This window comes from Phyllobates terribilis, unplaced genomic scaffold (genome assembly GCF_046119375.1).
Source record: "Phyllobates terribilis strain yellow unplaced genomic scaffold, ASM4611937v1 Scaffold_1__5_contigs__length_1240528914, whole genome shotgun sequence".
Lineage (NCBI taxonomy): Eukaryota > Metazoa > Chordata > Amphibia > Anura > Dendrobatidae > Phyllobates > Phyllobates terribilis.
Window position 1 is genome coordinate 1156658004 of NW_027362761.1, and position 21315 is coordinate 1156679318.

At 42.1% G+C, this 21315-nt stretch overlaps 1 protein-coding gene across 1 annotated transcript; it reads right to left on the reverse strand.

Annotated features, from left to right (window-relative positions):
* Window positions 1-5135: 5135 nt before the first annotated feature.
* Window positions 5136-10848, reverse strand: TNIP2 (TNFAIP3 interacting protein 2). The gene is made up of 6 exons (XM_073648656.1): window positions 10276-10848; window positions 8493-8783; window positions 8004-8087; window positions 7321-7602; window positions 7076-7192; window positions 5136-6721 (listed from the first exon to the last, which is right to left on the reverse strand). The coding sequence occupies exons 1-6, from the start codon at window positions 10639-10641 to the stop codon at window positions 6488-6490; spliced, it is 1374 nt and encodes a 457-aa protein (XP_073504757.1). The 5' UTR covers window positions 10642-10848; the 3' UTR covers window positions 5136-6487.
* Window positions 10849-21315: the final 10467 nt, after the last annotated feature.

Here is a 21315-nt window from a genome sequence, read left to right on the forward strand (position 1 = left end):
CGCAGTTAGACAGCAAGGAGGCGGCTGTCAATCAGCATGACATAGGCAGTCATGCCCCACCAACAGAGCAGAGCAGAAGAGAAGTTGTCAGTGGAAACTAGAGTGTGACCTCTCTGTGCTGGCAGAGATCGGCGCTGGGCCCAACAGTCTGGTAGGTAGCAACTACCTGCCTATTAGTTTTTAGGCCCACAGTAAAAAATTAATATAGTCCTGGATAACCCCTTTAAAGGGAAGCTATTATCAGAAAATTACCTATTGTTTAATATGTGCGCATTGAAAAGGAGAGAACGTGGCAAGCAGGGAGAACAGAGACCAGACCATCCCCGAAACAGACATCACCACCCTGAAAAGCAGGATGTCATCAGTGATGTCTATTTCAGGGGCTGGGATGGTCTCTGTTCTCCCTGCTTGCTTTTCAATGCGCACTGACGGTGCGCTCACTGGTCGAATTGTTGCTTCTCTTCAGAGCTGGAGAGGGAGTGCACTGTCAGTACACATTCAAAGGAATACAGAGCAAGCAACTCAAACTGAGCATGTGTTGGAATTGACAACCGGCACATGCTCAGTAGAGCAGGGACTAGCGCAGCCCCTGAAACAGACATCACTGATGACGCGTTGATTCTGTGTGAGGACAGCAGCTGTGGCAGTGACCGCAGCACCGGCCCTTGATGACAACTTGTTTGAGCATCCCAGCATGCACTGGGTGTTCTCAAATGAAACGTCATAGGAAGTAAAAAAAAAACATACAGGAAGTTAAAGTAGAGAGGGAATGGTAGGGGATCTTTAATTTAATTTAAGTATATTAAAAAAATTATTATTAAATTAAATAAACAGACATTTAGTATTAAAAATACCTTTGCTTTCAGACCACCCCTTTAATACATGGCTTTATTTAAAGCAAACCACAAAGAACAAAGATTTACGGTAACTCCAACCACACAAACTTTCAGACGTTATCGATATCAGATGAGTTTCCCAAGATATACTGTAGGTCGTCATTGACATCCTCTTAAATAAGGGTCTGTTCCAGCTACAGAAGGTTAATAGGTCGTCCATGGAAGACATAGACATTACCTTTAAGTGGTTCTCCAGTCTAGATTCTAGATAACGTTTCTGAGTGGTTGATTCCCCAATACTGTAACTAAATTTTCCCAATGTACATTTAGATACAGTAGGGGCCCAATGCTGGTCATAGATGTTGTATTACAGGTCATCACAACACAAATCCAAGGCACAAACTAAAGTGTCACCTGTATGGTTGCACAGTAAGAAAAAGGACCTGCTGTAATTGTGGCGCCCCTGAGGGTTCAGTCGCCACAGGGGTACTGCACCTCAGACCGAGGTGTGGTATCTCCTCTCCGAGGTAAGGAAGGAGCACCTCTCAGGACTCAGCCATCCATTCAACACTACACCTCTCCCACCTGAGGGGGGGCTTATATGCACCAGGGTGCTGCCCCAGCCGGGATAAGAGGAGATGGGGGGGAACCAAAAGATAGGGGGAACCATGTAGTGGGAGAGGGTGGAGGACGCACTGTAGGTTACACCACAAAATTCATATTTAATAAATGGCCATCTTGGGCTTATGGTCTTTGATTGTGATCTTCATCACTGAACGTGGCTTTCCGTGTGAACCTGCAGCTGATTGAGGATACACGGTCCTCGTGCTCTGGTCTTGAGGCGAGGAGCGGGCTAGAGTTAACGGCTGTCTCTACCCGGTCAAGGTCCCTACCTAAGAAGGCCTGGAGGGGAACAGAGGAGACAAGCTCCACAGGCAAAAGGATCCCAGGGGGATGCAGACGGAGCGGCACACGCCACCTGTCCTCACTATTCTGGCCTAGCCAGAGGGACTCCTGCTGCAAAAGGAGTACCGGCCCCCGATATCTGACTCTGTCACTTCAAGTCTTAGTCAGAGAAGCCCGGAGGCTCAGTGGATCCCACCGGGTAACGGACGGAGCGGAGTCGTCACCCGTACCCTTGTTCTGTGCATAGACAGGAGAGGACCTAGTGGGAAAGTCTAGGAACACTCTGGTGTGGGGGTCCTGATTCATGCACCCGAACTACCCGGAGTGTGCTGAACCCCTTTCTGGTGGCCGCAGCGCGCCGTGAGGAGCAAGGAGAAGCCTTGCAGCTGACACCTAACAATGTGAGTGAAGCTTGGAAGACTGCATCCATTGCCTCCGGTTCCTTATTTAAGCGCGACACCACACCGCACCACCCACTACAACCCCCCTGATCCGTCTTCTCTGCCCTGAGGCCCTGCTCCGCCTGTAGGGAGTAGTACCATCTTCTGCTGCCACTACATCCCGCCTCAGAGGACTGCCGCAGTGTTGGTGGCGAATCACCAGACTCCACAGGTGGCGTAGTCATTACATCCACTCGATTACCACCGTCCCTCCTAGCCCTTATTTTGATGTGACGACCCTGGGCACGGAACGGGTCCAGGCCACGACTGCAACCCCCAACATCTGACCCGGCTCCGAGTACCCTCATCTCTCAGGGTAGGCTAGCGAGTAGCGTAGTAGGCGTCACATAATCTTAAAACGGTGGTCTCAGAAAAGACATAAAATATGGCGTAAATGTCTAATAGATCTCCAAATAGTGATCCCCAATCCCCCATTCTGGCAAGAAGACCGATCATCAGTGAGTGGAGAGGTGGTTCTTTCCATTCATTGCCATGAAATTTTGTAATATAGCCAAGCAAATATTATTTACTGTATTCGCCACATGTGCAGCCACCTCTGCACTTACTGTAGATCGCACATAGGGCCGAACAGGCAGAATAAGAAGACATTTTTTTACAAGCGTTCATACATTAGAGAAGAGGTCAGCAGCAGATGATATATCACTGAGTAAGATGAAGAATATTAGACTGCACAGAGAAAACATAGCTCTAAGAACCGGTATGGGGAACTGAAGGTGCAGAAGGAAATAGATGAGGTCCGTACCCAATGATATTTCTTTTATGTCTTATGGTAAATGTTGGAGGTTATAATGAGCTCACTGTCTTGTGACAATCATGACTATATGATCTTGGGTATTCCAGGTACTTCTTTACTGATTGGTCTCCCTCTAACCAAACTTTCTCCCCTCCAATCCGTCAAGAATGCAGCAGCCAGGGTTGTATTTCTGTCCAGCCGCTTCACCGATGCCTCTATCCTGTGCCAATCATTGCACTGGTTACCCATTCACAACAGAATACAATACAGACTTATCTCTCTCACCCACAAAGCTCTTCATAGTTCTGCACCACTCTACATCTCTTCCCTCATCTCTGACTATCACCCTACCCGTGCCCTCCTTTCTGCAACCGATCTGAGACTAACATCCTCCATAATCCGAACCTCTCACCTCCATCTCCAATACTTCTCTCATGCTGCTCCAGTGTTCTGGAATGCACTACCCCAAACGATCTGACTAATACATCTCTTTAGACAGGTCTATCACCTCAACTTGCTAACCTAACTTTATGATGTCTTTATTGTTTGTACATGTCCCCTTTAATTGTAAAGTGATGCGGAATATGTTGGCACTATATAAATAAAATTCTTCTTATTATTATAATTACTTCTTATAACATATTTTAGTCCATCAAATTAATAAATGAAATATAATACTAGGCAGATTTTCGTAGGTAAACCATGATTGAATCATTGGGGGTGCCGATGGATCCAGTCTAGGAGAATGGACTTTTTTAGTCTTGTGAATAAAGATTAGGTTTAGGACACACCAGGTCGTGGGTACAAGAGAATCTGTTCTAAAACATTCACAGAAGAAATGGGCCCCCATTATAGGACCAAGTTTTGCCATTCGGGACAGAATCCATGACTCTTGGGTCAGTTCGTTAACCCCTTGTTTGAAATCAATGTAATTCTGTAGTTCTGCACAGATTCTCACCACTTAATGGCACCATCCAGAATCATTATCCCTGTCTCTAGAGACACCCCCAAGTTCTGCCCCGATGATGAGTATGTTCTTGTCGGGGAGAACAAGTTTAGTCAATTATCTCTCAAGTGATAAGAACCATAAATTCTGAGGTTTTCTAGTTACTGATGGCTACAAACATGGAACCCTGCAAAAGTTCAGACATGTCTTGTTGGAGGTATATGAGGTCACCCTGAGCTTTCTCTCCTACATTCAAGCCTCAAACCAACCACTGGGTGCAGCAATTCTTGTTATATATGAATTTTTAAAGTCAAAGAAGGAAGACGTATCATGTTGGTGTAGGAATGGTTTTGTCAGGTGTCAACAGAAGACAATGTGGCAGAAGGTAGATTTATGGTTAATAAGAAAACGAAAAGGTAAACTTTGTGGGTAAATATGTTTCTGAAGTTGTGATGGGTGACAAAAGTCTGATAGTGGCTCAGTGGTTAGCACTGTTGCTTTGCAGCGCTGGAGTCATGGGTTCAAGTCCCACCAAGGACAACATCTGTGAGGAGTTTGTATGTGCTCCCCGTCTTTGTGTGGGTTTCCTCCTACACACCATAGACATACTGATACTGATAGGGGACTTGCATTGTATATTTAGAAGTTTCAGTTCCAAGGCGAGCAACTAGATTATTACATGGGATGAAGGCCTCTGCTATAATGAGAAGGTTAGAAAAGTTGGGCAGAGGAGATCTCATTATATGTATGTCATTTATATGTACATGTGTGGTCAATACAAAGGACTGGCACATGACATATTCCTTCCAAAGACCTTAGAAAGGACCAGTAGGCACTCATTACGGGTGGAGGAAAGGCGATTCTGGAAGCTAAATAGGAAAGGGTTGTGGAATGCCCGACCACAAGAGGTAGTAATGGCAGACGCTATATCGACATTTATAGGGGGCTGGACCTTACAAAGAACATTCATCACATGTGGAAGAAAGGCGATTCTGGCAGCTAAATAGGAAAGGATTCTTTGCAGTTAGAGCATCTTGAATTTCAACATGCTCAATCACTTGTCCTTAACAGAAAAATTGGGTGAAAAGGGAGAGGAACGGCACTTGGCCCTCTGTCGGAAGAAGACGAATTTGAGTCATTCTTCTATTTCCACGCTTCGTATTCATAATGTATAAAAATATTTGCAAATAAACTACTGAAGATCACATCAGCCATGGTTACCGAGATACCAAGAAACAAGTAAATCTCCCACATTAGTGTTTCAAGAATGCATTTTATTACAAAAATAAGATTTTGAATCAGGTTCAGAAATAAATAAATTACGAGGAAAATATACAAATTTACACTTCACAAAATAAATATAAATAGGAAAAAATATTCAGTGCAGGTCGATATAAAAATAAATCTCTATTGGATTAAGTAAAAAAATTTTTTTCTAGAAATCAGATTTAACTGTCCCGATAATGATAAACCGGGGTCTCAGACCCCTTAGCAGCAGAGTTAATTTCATTAATTTGTTTCATCAGTTTTTAAGGGCGATAAGTAATTGTAAGCGGTGTGTCCCGCACTTTTATGACTGTGATATAGACATTTACTGTATCCGTAGATACATTTCTCATTGATTATAGTAAAGCTCCAGTTTTGACGTACTTTCTAGTTGATAAATATGTCGCAACATATATGGCCGACATGTCACAACATATCCTATATTATATTGTAACCTCTGTCTCAGTGCATTGAGATGAAAACTGTGTCATCCCAGTTAATGTAAACCTGATATCGATTTCCTATAAATTTCACATATACGGATACCAAACCATTAACGCCTTTTTTTTTATCATAACTTCTTCTATGTATTGATTTTCTTAAGCAGGACGATGATAACATGTCATGACGAAAACTTCCAAGTAACCTATAGTGGCGTACAATAAGATCCTACTTAGCACTAAAACATATGGTACTCTACTATAAAATTTATATTAGGCAACAGCCAATTCAAGAAAACTTATTGTAAACTACATAAATTTATCTTAGTCTTTTCAGATGACTGCAAAACGAAGGGAGCTCCAAGAACTTCCTCCATGGTTAGACCATGATGTATTAAAATGGCAGCCAATGATTGAGTTGGATAGCTCATTGGTCACACCACCCTCTTCTCCTGGACAGTTCCTTGGACCCTTTCCCTGTCTTGTCATCCTATATTTAATAATGTAAACATCTACATAGTCAATAAAACCCATTTCAAGAGTCCCAGTCCCAGGCCAATGACATGTCACAGTATACTATTGACGACAGCTATGACTATGGCCATACCCAAAGTCCTACTCCTCCTACCCAAGTCCAAATTACTCTTCCAAGCCAATCATTTGTCAGTCTTAAATATGTCAAAAAATTTTATGCCAGCCCCATAAAAGTAAATGGCTATTAACAGGCAGTGCAATAGATAAGATGAGATAAGACTCCGACACTGGTTCTGCTTAGACTGATCCCGCTCTTAAAACTGATTCTCGACAAATTACTTGGTGGTTAAACCAAGGAAAATAGCAGCATTATTGACATAAGTATGTCGTGTAGTGGTTATATTTGTACATTTTTGAAGTCAACGTCACTGACAACATTCGGAGATATGTTCCAAAAAGTTTTCTCCTAGTCTGTCCTGGAAGACCCTGAGACACCGGGGACATTGGAGTTCGTCTTGGCCTCTAGGTTCAGAGCTGGGGCTCCTTTGGCGATCTTGTATTCTGTTTTCTGCAGGTTCTACATTCAGGACGAGCTGGGCGTCAGTTACTTTTTTCTTAATATTGGCCTTGTTCTGTTTACCAGCAGAGTCTCTGTCATTCTGGGGGAAAAAAAATAAGAAAAATTGTTAATGACAATGACCAACGAGACTTATCCTCCCCACATATTAGCAAAAACATCTCGGAGTGCAGCATGAATATTAATACTATGAGACAATCCCCTGTAATACTTAATTTCTCCTGTGGAGGCACTGCAGGAAAACAGCACTCATGTTAAAAGGTTCTCATGCCTTTAATAAGTGATCACTGACAGCCCCAGAGATAATATATCATGTAGCCAGCATATATTGGCCACCCTTCTAATTGCAAGAAATTGATCATAGTGGACAACCCCTTTAATGCTAATTAGATGTTATATTTGTAATATCAGTCTGATTTAGGCCTAAATATCTTACCTGTCGTCTTCCCTGACGCTGCAAAGCTGAGATTTCATCTACCAGCTCCTGGATTCGATTTTGTGCTCTTTCCCGATCTGCTCGCTCTGACGTGAAGTCATCTTTGTAAACAAGTAACTGCAATACCAACACAATTCTGACGTTATTAAAGGATTAGTGCAAAGAAAACAGACAAGAAAAGAAGCCACTGTTATAATAAATAATAGGAAACCAATGGCTTGAGTCAATGCTGCTTCCGTCAATACCTGTTGCTCCAGCATCTGGATTCTCTCCTGATCAGTAATCCTGGCGTGGACCATTTCAGCAGCTTCTTGCTGGATTTTGGTATGTTCTTTCATTTTCTCTTCCAACAACCTGTTGAGCCTTGAGATCTCCTTCTGTAAAAGATCTGGGTTTTTATGCGATGTGTGTGGAGCCTTTAGATGCTCAGGTTGGCCCTTTAGCTCCTTTAGTTGCTGATGTAGACCTTTTACATAGTCCTCCCTGCTGGCATCATACTTCTGCCACTTCGCATTCAAGTCTTCAACCTGGAAGAAGTAATCATGATATGATTAGGAAGTGAACTACAAGCAACTTTTTACACTTTTAGGTCCTAATCATAGTATTGCTCAATAATAGGGTAAGATATTGCTACTCAATATGTTACACCTCGGGAGCTCAAATCAAATATGGCTGATGATTATATCTTCTTACAAGAATAATCATGTATTGTTAAACCTGTCATGTAGAGTCAATCTTACTGTAAAATACGTAAGACTCATAGTAACAATTACTATACATAGGAATGATTTCAGTCACCCAAAAGTACCTGACGAGTCTAAAGTCGTAAATGATGTGCCCCTTCAATTAAATTAAATATCAGGTTATTCCAGTAAAGTAAAAAGGGGAAGTGTCTTACAAAAATATCTCGATATTTACATATACTTACATGTACTACTTTCTGTTTTAATAGCCGATTTTCTTCCTGTAACTTTCTTAAGGAGGCGTCATTATCATTCCCTTTATTCTGAATCTGTATAAGACCATACAAGGTAAAAAAAAAGTTAATACAACTGGAGATTTTAACATTTACTAAAAGTCATAACATGGCAGTGGGTAGTCTAGGTTTGATATAATTGATTTGTCGTGGTTGCAGTTAGATGAAAACCCCAATCAGTTTGAGTCAATGTGCAACCGAGAAAAGAAGGAGCCGATAACTAGAATGCTCTCTTCCAATTGTTAGAAATGGAGCCACCAGAAGACACATTGCGTCTTCTCTGAAGACCTTTTTTCTACCTTCTAGAGGTGGAGAACTCTTATCAATGACTTTCAGTACTTATGGTGGCCTCTGATGGTCATGTCGGTTACACTTTTTAAGCAATGTCCAATGCAATCCACCACCAATTCACCCCCCAAAAGAAGACAGCTCATTACAAACCTGGCTGAGACGTTCTTCTGAAAGAAGCTTGTCCTTTTGACGGGATTCCTCTAGACACTTGACAAGTTGTTGGCACATTTCTGCTGTGGCAGCAAGTTTACGTCGAAGCTGGTGGCTTTCATCAGAAAGGGATCGACAAAGAACTTCACTAGTAGCCTGGACTCTCTCCTTCTCTGCAAGAGATCTTTGAAGTCGGAGGAGCTCCATATCTTTCTCCTGCTGAGGCCAACTGGATACCTTCTCTATCTCATCATCTCTCTCCTCCAACTGTGTTTGAAGTTTTTGATTCTCCTGAAATAATACAATAGGTACATTTCAGACTTTACTAAGCAAGAAAGACGTAGCTGTGACTAGTTGGCATATGATACAATCTCAAAAAAATAAGCAGATCTAAGGAATACTTCTCAGTACAACTAGGTTACAAGAAGACACCTTGGTTGACTTTTTTTGTGGCATTCACTTAGGATAGATCTCCATTATAATCCTAAATAGGTGTGATATATTACCCAACTTGTTTAATTGCCAAAAAAATACTAAATTGGAGGATCACAGTTGATCAACCACTTTGATGACAAACGACTACTTCCCTGTTATCTTTGCACTTCAGTAAAATACGTTGAACTTGTTTATGCTTGTTGATAAGCCATCAGATACCAGTACAAACGGGTTTCTACTCATTTTTTCACTATTTTTTTTTAGATTGCATTCAACTCATCAACTATTTTTTTTTTTTATTGGATTCGAAGGTTAAGGATTACTTAACCAGGCAGTGTTAGGTAAGGCATGCCTCTCCCACTTTTGCAAGAGACAGAATAAAGGACAGGGCCTCAAAGTTCATCTAGAACTGGAATCTGACAGGTAGTCAATCTCTACAGCAACCAGAAAACAAACATAAGGCGTGTTCCTTTACATTGGAATTTCCATGGTCTAAGAAGTAAACATTAGGGAGGATCCTCCTGAGAAGTAATGAGATTTATTTCACAGTGCATGCGAAAGTATTAGAGTTTCTATAAGAGGAGCTGCTAAAACCCTTAATAAATACATATATAGAAATATTTCTGGTGATGAGATCGTAGAGTCAGATACTTTTCTGGAATCACTACAAACTAAATATTCAAGGAATTGCAAAATAATTTCTGAGTACATTCCAGAGTAATGTGCAAACTCCCAATTACAAGAAGGTCTGTAGAAACATAATGCATTTTAAACTGCTTGCAAAATGTAATTGCTCCTTTAGCAGCAGCTGCTGCAGAACATCTCAACAAGTAGCACGAGCCTTGGCGCAACAAAGTCATCTTTGCACACTAGAAATGTAAGCAACAGGGTAGGTCTCTTATTGCTCAGTAAGAGATAAAAAAAAAAGTATAAAAGTCCAGATAAGAGGATAAAAATGGTATAAAAGTCTAAATAACAGTATAAAAAAGTCTAAACGTCCAAATAACAATATAAAAAAAAGTATGAAATTCCAGATAACAGGATAAAAAAAAGTATAAAAGTTGGAATAACAGGATAGAAAAGTATAAAAAATCAGAATAACAGTATAAAAAAAGTATAAAAGTCCAAATAACAGGATAAAAAATATAAAAGTCCAAACAACAGTATAAAAAAGTCTAAACGTCCAAATAACAATATAAAAAAAGTATAAAAGCCGGAATAACAGTATTAAAAAGGTATAAAAGTCGGAATAACAGTATAAAAAAAGTATAAAAATCAGAATAACAGTATAAAAAAATGAAAAGTCCAAATAACAGTATAAAAATGTATAAATGGATACATGTTATACCTGATTGAGTTTTTCCACTTTCTCACGATAAATCCTTTCCGTTTCGATGTGTTCATTCCTGATTCTGTTCAGCTCTTCCATTAAGCAATCGATCAGTGATCGAGGAGGCTCGGCGTGATGTTCTGCAGCAGCTGTAAATGTTTTCTTCTTGTCCGTCAGCTGCTGAATAATGGCCTCCTTCTCTGCCAGCTGTTTGTTGAGGTTCTTGTTCTGCTGCCGGGCTTCGTGGTAGAAAGTGCTCAGGGTATTGTAACTCTGCAACTTCGTCTTCAAAGATCTGTTTTCCCTGTGCAGTTTATCCACAGTCTCCTCCAGAACTTTAAATCTAGCTAGAAGGGGGTCTGTGCTACCATCGCTGATAGACATCTTGTACAAGGTCCACACCAAGGGTTAATCCACACACAAAAAAAGGGATATTCCAAAGGAGAACTTATCAAGTTCAAAGTTCAAGATCTTGGACAGAAGGTCTTAAGGACCCTCTGTTCTTTAAAGACAAGGAGTGAATGCAGTTACATTGAGCGCTGATGGTGAGAAGTGACTGCTGACACTGCTGCTTGCAGATATTATGCTCGATGGAGTAGGAGGAGCTCATGTGGGAATTTCCTTGTACTTTTTTAGAACTTTTGAAAGTAAAGGGGGCTCTACGTAAAAGAAAAAAACCTGTTATCCCACTATTCTTAAGGATCCTGGAAGAAATCTTTCCAAATATCCAACTCCCCCACCCCCTCCATGAATAAGTTTTTCTGGTAAAAGACTATAAGCACAGTCCCTAAGTCCACTGCTTGACACCAACACATCCTACAGAACTGTCCCATTGCAGAATGATGAGCAGGAAGCAGAGACAGCAGTAACGCCTTTTGGTTTTAATAGCAGTCGTGATAACGAATATGCTATTTTTTTCTCTATACTGTAGCGTAGGAGTTCAAACGTATTTCTACACCCAGGATTCAGTGCGGTGTCCTCATTATAAAATATAAAAAAATATATATATTTTTTAAGAAATGGTAGTGCAAAGCTACACTAAAAAAAGTGTTAAAATGTATTCTCGTTTTCATAAATAATATAAAAAAATAACACCATAACGCACGCAGAAATAATACCACTATAAAGCTCAACTATATAGTACAGCGATATGATACACACATACAAACATACACATAACACACTTATGTTTATAAATATTAATATTTATTGTACAACACTCTTTATTCCAAGGTGCTGCACACATTAGAAAAAAGTTACAGTACAAACAGCGTTGATTAGACATAAAATTGTAACATAAAATAGGGACCGAATATCCTGCCTTTGAGAGCTTACAGTCTACACAGATATATGCATATTAAACAGATGTTATACACCTATACATACTCATTAAACACACATTACACACATATACAAACACACATTAAACGTACATATACATTCACTTTAAACACACAATACACACATATGCATACACATTAAACACACGTTATACACATATGCATACACACATTAAACATACATTACACACATATGCATACACACATTAAACATACATTACACACATATGCATACACACATTAAACATACATTACACACATATGCATACACACATTAAACATACATTACACACACATGCATACACCCATTACATACATATGCATTCACCTTTAACATACATTACACACATACATACGTACATTAAACAAACATTACACACATATACATTCACCTTAAACACAAATTACACACATATACATTAAACACAGATTATACGTCCATACATACACATTAAATACAGATTACACACATATACATACAAACATTAAACATACATATACATTCACTTTAAACACACAATACACACATACACATTAAACACACATTACACGCATATGTATACAGATTAAACACACATTACATACATATGCATACACACATAAAATACACATTACATATACATATGTACATTAAACACACATAACACGCATATACATTCACCTTAAACACACATTACACACATACATATGCACTTTAAACAACCATTACACACATATTCATTTACCTTAAATTACATATATATGTATGCACGTTAAACACACATTACACACATATACATTCACCTTAAAAACACATATACTTACACACGTTAAACACACATTATACACTTATACATTCACTTTAAACACACATCTCACATACATTCACCTTAAACACACATGGCCCACATGCATACACACATTAAACATACATTTCACACATATATGCATGCACATTAGATACACATTACAAATTAATATAATCACTTTAAAAACACATTACATGAATACATTCACCTTAAACACACATTACATACATGCATACATACATTAAACATACATTTCACACATATTCATTTACCTTAAACACACATTACACATATGTATATACATTAGACACACATTACACATATGTATCTACATTAAACACACATTACACAGGTATCCAAACACACACATTACACACATATTGTACAAAGTGTTTGATGTCTATTCAATAAATATTAACCTTTTAGAAATGTAAATGTTGCAACTAGCAGAATGCCACCATATTTTAGAGCAGGGGAATAGCTATAGGGGGCATGGGGGTCTGCATTGGTTAGTGTATTTGGATAATGACTAGGATCCAAGCTGGTTTGAAGGAGAACCTATCTACAGCTCTGTATACACAGACAAGGGTGGTGAACCAGGGTGGTGCCGTTCTTGGAAATTAATAAAATAGACCCTTTTTTTACATCATGGATAACCTTTTTTTAGAACATACATTGTTGTATCTTCTTCCTCAAGTTATAAAAACGCTGAAGAATTTTCTATACACTAAAATGCAAATGTAGAAATATATATATCCACATTTCTAGAAACATAAAGAATTGACTCTTCTTTGTTTTATAATGATATTTTATGAAGTTATAACATAACAATAGAACAAAAAAACATTTGGTTTCCTTGTAGCAAACACGCAAAGGGGATGTGGAGTTTGTTGTTACTGACCACTAAGATAACACATCCTGGTAGCCTGGAGTAACTGGTAGGGGGTGCAGAGACATCCATGTCACAGGTCCATGTCTCAGGGCAGTACAGCAGTTATATCTATGTATAAGTCCTTTTCCTAATAGACGGCACAGTCTAATAACACAGATGCACAAATCAGAAGCTACAGTTCTTAAAAAAAGCCATATTTCCGTGTTTTCCCACTAGGTGGCAGCACTTGTCTAATGTGATTTGCTTATTTATTGCAGTGTAAGAAGTCAAATGGATGAATGATGAAGAAGAAGGTGACAGGAAGTTAACCGCTTGGTAATTCCTTAACCTCTGGCAATGCAAAGCGGCCGAGTAAATTTTGTGGTGGGAAGAAAAAGATTTACTAAAAGACTAAAATTCCCCGGTAAATACAAATCCAAAATAACAGATTATTCCAGGCATCAGAGATACCAGTGTACAAACCAATAGATTATCTCATATGCACTTGGAGACGGATAAATAGGTTGATAGAAAGATGATAGACAGATAATAGATAGATAGATAGATAGATAGATAGATAGATAGATAGATAAGTCCAAAAAATAGGAGGCAGCACACCATTCAGAGAAAAAAAAAGTGCTGTTTAATAGCCCATCATGACGACATTTCGGTTCTGTAGTGAGAACCTTTTTTTGGAATTATATTGAAGGTTGGTCTGTACCGGGGAAACTCTGCACCCAATTATTAGGTGCTAGTGCTGCTTCTATTTTTGCTTTTCTAGATAGATGACTGATAGAGAGATAGATAGAGAGAGATAGAGAGACAGATAGATAGATAGATAGATAGATAGATAGATAGATAGATAGATAAATAATAGATCGATAATATAAAGATAGATAATTTTCCTCTTTACTCTCCAAATCACACCTCACCACCTGTGAACTTGACCCAATCCCGTCCCATCTCATCCTAAACCTCACCACAGTCTTCATCCCAACCCTTACCCACCTTTTCAACCTGTCACTAACAACTGGTGTCTTCCCCTCATGCTTCAAACTTGCCTCAATCACAACCATCTGCAATGCAGGTGCCGGAATGCAACGCACAGAGACACAAGGCGAGAACAGTCAGAGATGAATATAAACAGTTTATATATATATATAACAGGTATTCTGAACAAGGGATTGGCAACAAGGGTAATAAACAGTCATTTGAAATATTAGCAAAATACGAAGTCTCTCAAAGTAATGTGGTGCCCTCAGTCATGGGGGACACCACGTGAGTTCTTTAACTCTGCATATGGCCCTAGCGGGGGTCACCGGTTATTCCCGCTAGGCCAAAAGTCTTCCCCTCCCAACCTGAGTACCTAAACCCAATTGGCCCCGCTACTGTGAGTGAACAGTAGAAGTGACGGCCCTGTTCACGTATGCAGCTCCTCTCTGCTTTCACTGGCGTGACTTTCCTGGGACAGCCGTCTCTCAACTCCTCTCTTCTTTGCTGTTGGAGGCAATCTCTCAAGCCTTGGGTAGGGGGTCCAGACCTCGTCTGTCGGTGGGCGACGTTGGGTTCCGCGAACTCACTCAGCACCGCAAGCAGGCTCCGAGTCTCCTCAGCAGGCACAGCACTCGGGTCACATCTGTGAGGGATCTGGAGCTCTTACGCCGGCGCCTGGCTGTGGCACCGCACAGGCCTCTGGCTTAGGCCTGCCACGCGGGGCTTCTCAGCACGCAGAGAACACGTCTCCTCTTCTCTGCTGCTTGGCTCCAAAAACTCCTCAGGCTTGGCGTGCAGGACTCTTATCTCCAGGAACTCCTTCCTGGAAGTCACCTGATCGTGTCCAGCGTCTAAATCTTCTCTCCCTTCAACTTCCCTTGCATATCTTGGTTCCGCTTGACTGTGTCTGGCCAGCAGATGGCAGCCTCTCTCCATCTTTGGAACATCATGTAGGAGTTCCCTTACAAGCTCTCTTGCCTTTGCTACACATCCTCAAAAAGCCCTCCCTTGACCCATCCTCTCTGATTAGCTATCGCCCCATATCACTTCTCCCTTATGCCTCAAAACTACTGGAACAACACATCCATTCTGAGCTGTCCTCCCACCTCTCCTCCTGCTCCCTCTTCGACCGCCTACAATCTGGTTTCCGACCGCACCATTCTACTGAGACTGCCCTGACTAAAGTCACCAACGACCTACTAACCGCCAAATCCAAGCGACACTACTCTGTCCTCCTCCTCCTAGACCTGTCATCTGCCTTCGACACAGTGGACCATTCCCTCTTACTACAAACTCTCTTATCTCTCAGCATCACAGACTTGGCCCTATCCTGGATGTCCTCATACCTAACAGACAGGACATTCAGTGTCTCCCACTCACACATCACCTCCTCATCTCACCCCCTATCTGTCGGTATCCCCCAAGGTTCAGTCCTAGGACCCCTGCTCTTCTCCATCTACACCTTTGGCCTGGGACAACTCATAGAGTCTCATGGCTTTTAGTACTACCTCTATGCTGACGACACACAGATCTACCTCTTTGGACTCGATATCTCCTCCCTACTAACCAAAATCCCACAATGTCTGTCCGCCATCTCATCCTTCTTCTCTGACAGATTTCTAAAACTTGTCATGGATAAAATAGAATTCATTGTCTTTCCACGATCTCATTCACCCTCCCCCACCTGACCTATCTATCAACGTCAATGGCTGTCCACTCTCCCCAGTCCCTCAAGCTAGCTGCCTTGGGGTAACCCTGGACTCTGATCTCTCCTTCAAACCTCATATCCAAGCCCTTTCCACTTCCTGCCGACTCCAACTCCAACTCAAAAATATCTCCCGTATCCGCACATTCCTCAACCACGAATCTGCAAAAACAATAGTGCACGCCCTCATCATCTCCCGCCTCGACTATTTCAACCTCCTGCTCTGTGGCCTCCGTTCTAACACTCTTGCACCCCTCCAATCTATCCTAAACTCTGCTGCCCAACTAATCCACCTGTCCCCCCGCTATTCCCCGGCCTCTCCTCTCTGTCAATCCCTTCACTGGCTCCCCATTACCCAGAGACTCCAGTTCAAAACCCTAACCATGGTATACAAAGCCATCCACAGCCTGTCTCCTCCATACATCTGTGACCTAGTCTCCCGGTACATACCTGTACGCAACCTCCGATCCTCACAAGATCTCCTGCTCTACTCCCCTCTTATCTCCTCTTCCCACAATCACATACAAGATTTCTCACGTGCATCCCCTCCTGGAACTCTCTACCCCAACATATCAGACTCTCGCCTACCGTGGAAACCCCAAAAGGAACCTGAAGACCCACCTCTTCCGACAAGCCTACAACCTGCAGTAACCACCACTCCACCATACCGCTGCACAACCTGCTCTACCCTCACTTACTGTATCCTCACCCATCCCTTGTAGTCTGTGAGCCCTCGCGGGCAGGGTCCTCTCTCCTCCTGTACCAGTCGCCGTCACGTTTTGTTAAAGATCTTTGTAATAGTTCATCTATGTATACCCTTTTTCACATGTAAAGCGCCATGGAATAAATGGCGCTATAATAATAAATAATAATAATAATAGATTGAAAGATAGATAGATAAATTATCGATAGATAGGTAGATAATAGATAGATAATAGATAGGTAAATAGATAGATGGATATATATATAATAGATGATAGATAGATAATAGATCGATATATAATAGATGATAGATAGATAATAGATAGATATGTGATAGATAATAGATAGATATGTGATAGATAATAGATAGATAGGTAAATAGATACATTTTCATCAGTGATAATACCAATTACTATTCAATACTAGAAGTATTGTGAAACACCTTGTCTACTTCTGTGTATCAGATTCTGCTTCTTCTTCGGTGAATTCCTTTATACCCGGGATAATTATACCCGCAGTCTGCAGAGAGGTTTGAGGTGAACAAGTTCAAGAAGCTGCGTGTGACGTAGTCTATAATAATACAGGCAGAACTACGTAGGAGGCAGATCTGTGATCTCACCATCATCTAATGATCATGTATATTTCTAATTGCTCATCTATGGAGACAAAATACCACTGATTCTGGAAATGTATATATAGGGTGCTGTTTGAAAGTGTCTTCTCACTATAATGCCACGTTCACACGTTCAGTATTTGGTCAGTATTTTACATCCGTATTTGTAAGCCAAAATCAGGAGTGAAACAATCAGAGGAAAAGTATAATAGAAACACATCACCACTTCTGTATCTATCACCCACTCCTGGTTTTGGCTTACAAATACTGATGTCAAATACTGACCAAATACTGAACGTGCGAACAGAGCCGCATATTTCCTTATCTGCGTTACATGCAGATATCGCTGTGGATTTTATTGCAGACTTTCTCATTTCCATTGTTAAGGGTGAATCTGAATATAGAATTCACACGATGGAGATTTAAAAAAAATCTCCAAGAAGAAGAGAATTGTTGAAGTCTCACCTATTTAGTTGGCAGCAGATTTAGGGTTTAATCCAAATGTATAGAGGGAAATCCTAGATAAGTATACAGCACTTAAATTACAGGTGCTTCTCACATAATTAGAATATCATCAAAAAGTTAATTTATTTCAGTTCTTCAATGCAAAAAAGTGAAACTCATATATTATATAGAGTCATTACACACAGAGTGATCTATTATATAGAGTCATTACACACAGAGGGATCTATTATATAGAGTCATTACACACAGAGGGATCTATTATATAGAGTCATTACACGTAGAGGGATCTATTATATAGAGTCATTACACACAGAGGGATCTATTATATAGAGTCATTACACGCAGAGGGATCTATTATATAGAGTCATTACACACAGAGGGATCTATTATATAGAGTCATTACACACAGAGGGATCTATTATATAGAGTCATTACACGCAGAGGGATCTATTATATAGAGTCATTACAAACAAAGTGATCTATTCCAAGTGTTTATTTCTGTTAATGTTGATGATTATGGCTTACAGCCAATGACAACACAAAAGTCATTATCTCAGTAAATTAGAATACTTTATAACAACAGCTTGAAAAATGTTTTTAAAATCAGAAATGTATGTTCAGTAAATGCCTCAATACTTGGTCGGGCTCCTTTTGCATCGATTACTGCATCAATGCGGCAATGTGGCATGGAGGCGATCAGCCTGTGGCCCTGCTGAGGTGTTATGGAAGCCCAGGTGGCTTTGATAGCAGCCTTCAGCTCGTCTGCATTGTTGGGTCTGGTGTCTCATCTTCCTCTTGACAATACTCCATAGATTCTCTATAATAGATTCTCTATGGGGTTAAGGTCAGGCGAGTTTGCTGCCAATCAAGCACAGTGATACTGTTGTGTGTAAACCAGGTATTGGTACTTTTGGCAGTGTGGACAGGGGCCAAGTCCTGCTGGAGAATGAAATTTCCATCTCCAAAAAGCTTGTCGGCAGAGGGAAGCATGAAGTGCTCTAAAATTTCCTGGTAGACGGCTGCGCTGACTTTGGTCCTGATAAAACACAGTGGACCTTCACCAGCAGATGACATGGCTCCCCAAACCATCACTGATTGTGGAAACTTCACACTAGACCTCCAGCAGCTTGGATTGTGGCCTCTCCACTCTTCCTCCAGACTCTGGGACCTTGATTTCCAAATGAAATGCAAAATTTACTTTCATCTGAAAACAACACCTTGGACCACTGAGCAACAGTCCAGGTCTTTTTCTCCTTGGCCCGGGTAAGACGCTTCTGGCGGTGTCTATTGGTCATGAGTGGCTTGACACAAGGAATGCGACACTTGCAGCCATAGGCTGATTATAATGAAGGCAATCTGGGCTACCGCCTGGGGCTCCGCAGCTCCGGGGGGCCCATGGCCAGATTGCCCTCATTATAATATGTGCGGCACGGCGGCGCAGAGGTGGGGGGGCCCCAGACTGCTCCCCCAGCAGCTGCGCAGGGCCGCTGCTTCTTCTTCGGTCGGGCCAGCACTGCACCTGTTAACTTCCCTATGTGCTTGTGCTGGCCCGGCCGCGTCACAGCTAGGAGACATGGCCCTGTGCACGGCCGTGTCTGCTAGTGTGATGTCACACAGTGTGCGCTCTGCACTGCTGCACCAGAGAGGAGCTGGACGATGTCTGGACCCGAGCCGGGGGATGGTAAGTGACGTATGTGTGTGTGCGTGCGTGTCACAGTGTGTCTGGTCTGTGTGTGCAGATATCATTGTGTGATGTCTGTTTATATGTATTTTTGTGTTTCAAATGTGTTTATGCGTGTATGTATATGTCTGCATATGTTTGTGTGTGTGTGTGTGTGTGTGCGTGACTGCGTGCTGCCTCCTCCCGCTGTATCTGGGGGGCACCGTGCGGTCTCCTCCCGCTGTATCTGGGGGGCGCCGTGCGGCCTCATCCCGCTGTATCTGGGGGGCGCCGTGCAGCCTTCTCCTGCTGTATCTGGGGGGTGCTATGTGGCCTCCTCCCGCTGTATCTGGGGGGTGCCGTGCGGCCCCCTCCCGCTGTATCTGGGGGGCACCGTGCGGCCTCCCGCTGTGTATAGATGGCTACGTGCGGCCTCATGCTGTGTATAGGTGGCTACGTGCAGCCTCCCGCTGTCTATAGATGGCTACAGTCGCCCCCCTGCTGTGTATAGATGGCTACGTGCGGCCCCCTGCTGTGTATAGATGGCTACGTGTGGCCTCCCGCTGTGTATAGATGGCTACGTGCGGCCTCCCGCTGTGTATAGATGGCTACGCACGGCCTCCCAGTGTGTATAGATGGCTAAGTGTGGCCTCCCGCTGTGTATAGATGGCTACGTGTGGCCCCCTGCTGTGCATAGATGGCTACGTGCGGCCTCTTGCTGTGTATAGATGGCTACGTGCGGCCTCCCGCTGTGTATAGATGGCTACGTGCGACCTCCCACTGTGTACAGATGGCTACGTGTGGCCTTCCACTGTGTATAGATTGCTACGTGCGGCCTCCTGCTGTGTATAGATGGCTACGTGCGGCCTCTTGCTGCGTATAGATGGCTACGTGCGGCTTCCATCTGTGTATAGATAGCACTGTGCGGCCTCCTGCTGTGTATAGGAGGATTATGTGGCAGCTCATATTGTGTGTAGGGTCTCATACCGTATATAGGGCATGTCAGCATACTTAATTGTGCTCAATATTAAGTCATACAAGTAATGTAAAAAAAATGATTATAATATATTAATATTATGCAAAATTAATTTCACGTGAACTATCACATCATCTATCAAAGGGGATCATGTGACATGTCACATGATACATCAGGTGTGTGTGTGTGTGTGTGTGGGGTGGGGGGCCCACGCCTTCTAATCTGCCTGGGGCCCTTGATACTCTTAATCCACCCCTGCTTGTAGCCCATGTCCTGGATACGTCTGTGTGTGGTGGCTCTTGAAGCAATGACTCCAGCAGCAGTCCACTCCTTGTGAATCTCCCCAAAATGTTTGAATGGCCTTTTCTTAACAATCCTTTCACGGCTGCGGTTATCCCGGTTCCTTGTGCACCTGTCACGGGTGTGTCAGATGTGACAGATAGTCGCCCTGCACTTTATTTGGCATTACAGACACCTTCTTAGATCTGTCTCACTCTAGGACCCAGCAGCTACCTTCCTCTTGCTAATTAACATCCTGACCTGGGCGTTTAAATACTTTCAGTCTGCAATAGGGAAGCGCCGGTGATATTCACATGACCCCTTGTGAAGGCTTGGAGCAAGTGCAGTTGTTACTTCCTCTGGTGCTAAGAGGACGTGTGTGCCATCTCTCTGAAGTTGACTCAAGCTAAGTTACTTCCCCCGTGTCTGTCTCCCCTTGCTGTTTTTAGTTATCAATGGAGAGTGACTAGCGCTCATCCCCCCTTCCCTATCTAGGGCCAAGCGCTAAAGAAATACAGGTTCTTGTGCGGCGATTGGTGAGGAACAAATATAGGGACGGTAGGGGTAGACAGGGTGATTGTAGATCAGCCTAGGAGGTCTCCACTTCCCCCCTTTCCCTGGTGTCTGGGCTCCCTTCCCCTCATCCCTTCGTGACTTTGTCTTTCC

What these genes read in the sequence shown, in the direction of transcription:
- TNIP2 (XM_073648656.1), bottom strand. Translation starts at nt 10,641, where the DNA reads ATGTCTATCAGCGATGGTAGCACAGACCCCCTTCTAGCTAGATTTAAA. An exon ending in CAGAAGAACGTCTCAGCCAG is followed by an intron (nt 8,088 to 8,492) that starts GTTTGTAATGAG and finishes GGTCTTATACAG; the next exon opens with ATTCAGAATAAAGGGAATGA. An exon ending in TAAAACAGAAAGTAGTACAT is followed by an intron (nt 7,603 to 8,003) that starts GTAAGTATATGT and finishes TACTTCTTCCAG; the next exon opens with GTTGAAGACTTGAATGCGAA.